Genomic DNA, 6,140 nt, shown 5'->3' with positions numbered 1-6,140 from the left:
CCAACCCCCCCTGCTCCCCCCATAGCCCCCAATGCCCCCCACCTCCCCATTCCAGCCCCCATCCCCACACTTCCAGCCCCCATTTAAAAGCCCCCATTACAGCCCCCATTCAGCCCCCCAACCCCCATTTCCAGCCCATCCCCACTTTACAAAGCCCCCATTCCAGCCCCAACCCCCCATTTCCAGCCCTCCAATACCCCCCCATTCCAGCCCCCAACCCCCCATTCCACCCCCATCCCCACTTTTACAGCCCCATTCCAGGCCCCTATACCCCATTCCAGCCCCCAACCCCCATTCCAGCCCCCAATTACCCCCATTTCAGCCCCAACCCCCATTCCAGGCCCCCAATTACCCCCCATTCCAGCCCCCAACCCCCCATTTACAGCCCCCATCACCCCATTTCCAGCCCCCATCACCCCATTTCCAGCCCCTAACCCCCCATTCCAGCCCCCAATACCCCCCATTACAGCCCCCAACCCCCATTTACAGCCCCCAATACCCCCCATTCAGCCCCCAACCCCCATTACCAGCCCCCATCACCCATATTCAGCCCCCATCACCCCATGTCCATGCCCCAAACCCCCATTTCCAGCCCAATACCCCCCACATTCCACCCCCAACCCCCCATTTCCAGCCCCTCCAATACCCCCCATTCCAGCCCCATCCACCCATTACAGGCCCCCCAATACCCCCATTTCCAGCCCCCACCCCCCATTCCAGGCCCCCAATCCCCCCCCATTCCAGGCCCCCATTCCCCAACCATTTCCAGCCCCCATTAACAGCCCCAACCCCCATCCAGCCCCAACCCCCCATTCCAGCCCCAAACCCCCCATTCCAAGCCCCCATCCCCAATTCCCAGCCCATTCCAGCCCCACCCCCATTACAGCCCCATTCACAAGCCCCAATACCCCCATTACAGCCCCCCCCACCAATACCCTGATCATCCACCAGCAGCTCCATGGGTCTCCCCCCCCACGCCAGCAGCACCAGCTCATTGGCGTTGACCCGGAAGCAGGCGTAATGAGAAGGGGGTCCCGATTGGTGGGGACCCCCCCCGGCCTCAGCCACTGCAGAGGGTCAGAGCCCGCAGCCCCCTCCTCCAATGTGCCCTCAATCAGGGCCGTGGAATTAATTGGTTGCGGACGGGGAAACGCCACCAGGAACGGCCGGGGGGGGCGCTGAAATGGGGGGGGGCGGTGGGGAGGTGTTAATGTGGGGAGGGGGCGGCTGGTGGGGGTTCGTATAGTGATACAAAGCTCCAGCCCCCCCCCCCCACAGGAACGGCTCATGGTGCGGCAGGGCTCGGATGGGGGGCGAGTTAATGTGGTGAGGGGGGGTCTTAATGTGGGGGGGGGGCGACTGAAATGGGGGGGGTTTAATGTGGGAGGGGGCGACTGGAGGGCGGTCCTATAGGTATACAAAGCTCAGCCCCCCCCCCCCCACAGTACCGGCTTCATGGGGGCAGCTGGATGGGGGGAGTTAAGGTAGTGAGGGGGGGGGTCTTAATTGTGGGGAGGGGGGGGATTCGGGGGGGTTGGGGGGGGGTCTTAATGTGGGGAGGGGGCGACTGGGGGGGTTCGGCCTATAGGGATTACAAAAGCTTCAGCCCCCCCCCCCCACAGGAACGGGCTTATGGGGGAGCTGGATGGGGGGGAGAGTTAATGTGGTGAGGGGGGGGATTGGGGGGATGGGGGGTCTTCAATGTGGGAGGGGCGACATGGGGGGGTCCTCATAAGGGATACAAAGCTCAAGCCCCCCCCTACAGGTACGGCTTATGGGGGCAGCTCGGATGGGGGGGAGTTAACGGTAGTGAGGGGGGGGTTTATGTGGGGAAGGGTTATGCGACTGAAATGGGGTGGGGTTTAATGTGGGAAGGGGGCGGGCTTGGGGGGTCCTCATAGGGATACAAAGGCTCAGGCCCCCCCCACCCCACAGGAACGGCTTATTGGGGGCAGCTGGATGGGGGAAGTTAATTGTGGGGAGGGGGGGGGTCTTATGTGGGGAGGGTGGGGTTATTGGGGGGATGGGGGCGGGGTCTTAATGGGAGGGGCGGCTGGGGGGGTCGATATAGGGATACAAGCTCAGCCCCCCCCCACAAGGAACCGGGCTTTCATGGGGGCAGCTGGATTTGGGGGGGGTTCTTAATGTGGGGAGGGGGGATTGGGGGGATGGGGGGGGTCTTTAATGTGGGGAGGCGGCAGCTGGGGGGGGTCGTATTAGGGGATACAAAGCTCAGCCCCCCCCACCCCACAAGGAATGGCTTTAATGGGTGGAAGCTGGATGGGGGGGAGTTAATTGGTGAGGGGGGGCGGTCTTAAATGTTGGGAGGGGGGGGATTGGGGGATGGGGGGGGGTCTTAATGGGGGAGGGGGCAGCTGGGGGGGGTCCTATAGGGATACAAGCTCAGCCCCCCCCCCCAACAGGAACGGCTTCATGGGAGGCAGCTGGATGGGGGTTCTTAATGTGGGAGGGGGGCTACCTGGGGGGGGTCCATATAGGGATACAAGCTCAGCCCCCCCCCCCACAGAACGGCCCGGGGTTAGCTGGATGGGGGGGGATATGTGAGGGCGGGGGTCTTTAACTGTGGGGAGGGGGCGTACTTGAACATTGGGGGGTTTGTGGGGGAGGGGCATCCTGGGTGGGTCCCTATCAGGAGATACCAAAGTCGCCCCCCCCCCCCAAAAGGAACGGCCCGTGGGGGGCAGCTGAAATGGGGGAGGGGGGTTAATTGTGGAGGGGGTGCAATGGGGGTCGGTGAATGGTGGGAGGGGAGCGACTGAAATGGGGGGAGGTTTAATGTGGGGAGGGCGGTTGGGGGGGTTCTATTTAGGAGATTACAAAGCTCAGCCCCCCCCCCACAGGAACCGGCCCGGGGGGTAGCTGGAATGGGGGGCGAGTTAAGTCGGTGGGGGGGGGGGTCTTTAATGTGGGGAGGGGGGGATTGGGGATGGGGGGGGTTCTTAATGTGGGGAGGGGGGCGGCTGGGGGGGGGTTCCTATAGGGATACAAAGCTCAGCCCCCCCCACCCCACAGGAACGGCTTATGGGGGCAGCTGGATGGGGGGGGGTCTTAATTGTGGGAGGGGGCAGCTGTGGAAGGTCGGTATAGGGGACACACAAGTCGCCCGCCCCCCCACAGGAACGGCTTATGGGGGCAGTTCTGGTATTGAGGGGGGAGTTAATGGGGGGAGGGTGGTCTTAATTGTCGGGGGGGTCTTAATGTGGGGGGGGCAGCAGGAACGGGCTCGGGGGGGGGTTAATGTGGGGAGGGGGATGGCTTATGGGGTCTTAACTGTGGCCGAGGGGCGCGATCATGGGTGGTTTAATGTAGAGGAGGGTGCAGACTGGGGAGGGGCGCTTCTAATGTGGGGAGGGGGTGGCTATGGGGGGTCTTAACTCTTGAGGAGGGGAGGCCAACTGGGGGAGGTTCTTAATGTGGGGAGGGCAACTGGGGGGGTTTAATGTGGGAGAGGAGGGCGAACTGGGGGGGGTCTATGGGGGGAGGGGGTCGGCATATGCGGGGGTTCTTAATGTGAGTAGGGCGGCAATGGGGGGATCTTAATGTGGGGAATGGGGGCAAAACTGGGCGGGGGTTTTAATGTGGGGAGGCGGTGGCAATGGGGGAATCTTAATGTGGAGAGGGGGCAACTGGGGGAGGTTCTAATGTGGGCCAGGGCGGACTGCGGGGGGTTTATGTGGGGAGGGGGCAGCTGCGGGGCGGTCTTAATGTGGCGAGGGGGCAAACTGGAGTGAGTCTTAATGTGGGATGGGGGCGACCTTGGGGGGGGTCTTAATTGTGGGGAGGGGCGACTGGGGGGGGTTTAAATGTGGGGAGGCGGGTGGGCCTATGGGGGTCTTAATGTGAGGAGGGGGACTGGGGGGTCTTAATATGGGGAGGGGGCGACTGGGGGGGGGTTTAATGTGGGAGGGGGTGGCTATGGTGGGGTCTTAATGTGAGGAGGGGGCAACTGGGGGGATCTTAATGTGGGGAGGGGGCGACTGGGGGGGGTTTAATGTGGTTGAGGGGGGGCTATAGGGGTTTCTTAATGTGGGGAGGGGGCGACTGGGGGGGTTTAATGTGTGGGATGGGGGCAACTGGGGGGGTCTTAATGTGGGGAGGGGCAACTGGGGGGTTTTTAATGTGGGAGGGGCGGCTGGGGGGGGTTTAATGTCGGAGGGGGCGCGACTGGGAGGGGTTTAATGTGCGTGGGGGGCGCTGGGGGGGTTTTAATGTGGGGACGGGGTGTATGGGGGGTCTTATTAGGGATACAAACCACCCCCCCCACCCCTTCACTCCGCCCCAATTGGAGGGTGACCTCGATGCCCATATCGAGTGACCTTGAGGTAACCCCGTCCTATGCGCTGACCCTCGCAGTGACCCCAGCCGTGCTGACCTTTAAATGACCCATGTTTGACCTTAAAATGGAACCCATATTGTGACCTTAAATGACCCCGTATTGTGACCTTAAATGACCCCCATATTGTGTCCTTAAATGACCCCATATTGTGACCTTAAATGACCCCATATTGTGACCTTAAATGACCCCATATTGTGACCTTAAATGACCCCATATTGTGACCTTAAATGACCCCGTATTGTGACCTTAAATGACCCCGTCCCCATATGACCTTGAATAACCCCTATCTCTGGATGACCTGGAGTAACCCCGTCCTATGGCTGACCTCAGGTGACCCCGTGACCCTTAGTGACCTCAGGTGACCCCACATTGGGAGTGACCTGGAGTAACCCCATCCTATGGGTGACCTCAGGTGACCCCGTGACCCCATGTGACCTCAGGTGACCCCATATTGTGACCTCGGGTGACCCCATCCCCATATGACCTTGAATAACCCCCATCTCTGGATGACCTGGAGTAACCCCGTCCTACGGGTGACCTCAGGTGACCCCATGACCCTTAGTGACCTCAAATGACCTTTGGTGACCTCAGATGACCCCTGTGACCTAATTAGTGACCTCAGATGACCCCATATTATGAATGACCTCGAGTAACCCCAATCTAGGGCTGACCTCAGGTGACCCCGTGACCCCATGTGACCTCAGGTGACCCCACGTGACCTCAGGTGACCCCATGTGACCTCAGGTGACCCTCACCTTCCTCCTCCTCGTCTCCATGGCGACCGCTTCGGTCCCACAGTCCGTCTCCATGGTGACGGTTGCCATGGTGATGATGGTCGCCATGTTTGTCCTCGTGGTTGCCATGGTGATGGTTGCCATGGTGATGGTTGCCATGGAGACCATCGTGGTGATGGATACCAGCTTTATGGTCGCCATGTTTGTCCTCGTGGTTGCCATGGTGATGGTTGCCATGGAGATGGTCGCCATGGTGACGGTCGCCATGTTTCTCCTCACGGTTGCCATGGTGATGGTTGCCATGGAGACCCCCGTGCTGCCCCCCCCCCTTCTGTTGGTCGCCATGGTGACCGTGGTCGCCATGTTTCTCGCTATGGTCGCCATGGTGACCGTGATGGTTGCCATGGAAACCATGATGATGATGATGGGGGTCGCCATGGTGACCACCATGATGGTTGCCATGGAGATCGCCATGATGCTGGTTGCCATGGAGATGCTCATGGAGGATGCTGCTCAGCCGGCTCTGATGGTCGCCATGGTGATGCTGGTTGCCATGGTGATGGTTGCCATGGAGATCATGATGCTGGTTGCCATGGTAATGGTTGCCATGGAGGTCGCCATGATGCTGGTTGCCATGGAGATGATGCTGCTGTTGGTTACCATGGTCCCCGCTCTTGCTGTGGTCGCCATGGTGACCGCCATGATGCTGGTTGCCATGGAGACCGTGATGCTGGTTGCCATGGAGACCGTGATGCTGGTTGCCATGGAGATGGGCTCCCAGCTGGTTGCCATGGGGCTCTGTGTTGCCATGGGAACGGCTGCCGTTGCCGTGGTGATGGAGCTGCAGCTCTAAGAGGCCGATCTTCTTCTGCAGCGCCTCCCGCAGCCCAGAGACATTGCGGCTGTGCTGGGGGGAGGACAATGGGGCTGCCCCATAGCTGCCCCATAGCTGCCCCATAGCTGCCCCATAGCTGCCCCATGGCTGCCCCATAGCTGCCCCATAGCTGCCCCATGGCTGCCCCATAGCTGCCCCATAGCTGCCCCATAGC

At 61.1% G+C, this 6,140-nt stretch overlaps 1 protein-coding gene across 1 annotated transcript; it reads left to right on the top strand.

Moving 5' to 3' along the window:
• Window positions 1-5,115: 5,115 nt before the first annotated feature.
• Window positions 5,116-6,060, top strand: LOC116652702. The gene is made up of 2 exons (XM_032441905.1): window positions 5,116-5,227; window positions 5,285-6,060. Exons 1-2 carry the CDS (start codon window positions 5,132-5,134, stop codon window positions 5,942-5,944), a joined length of 756 nt encoding a protein of 251 aa, XP_032297796.1. The 5' UTR covers window positions 5,116-5,131; the 3' UTR covers window positions 5,945-6,060.
• Window positions 6,061-6,140: the final 80 nt, after the last annotated feature.

Source organism: Coturnix japonica, unplaced genomic scaffold, assembly GCF_001577835.2.
Source record: "Coturnix japonica isolate 7356 unplaced genomic scaffold, Coturnix japonica 2.1 chrUnrandom740, whole genome shotgun sequence".
Classification (NCBI taxonomy): domain Eukaryota; kingdom Metazoa; phylum Chordata; class Aves; order Galliformes; family Phasianidae; genus Coturnix; species Coturnix japonica.
Note: the sequence above shows the minus strand (reverse complement) of the source record. Positions and strands in the feature narration are given on the sequence as shown.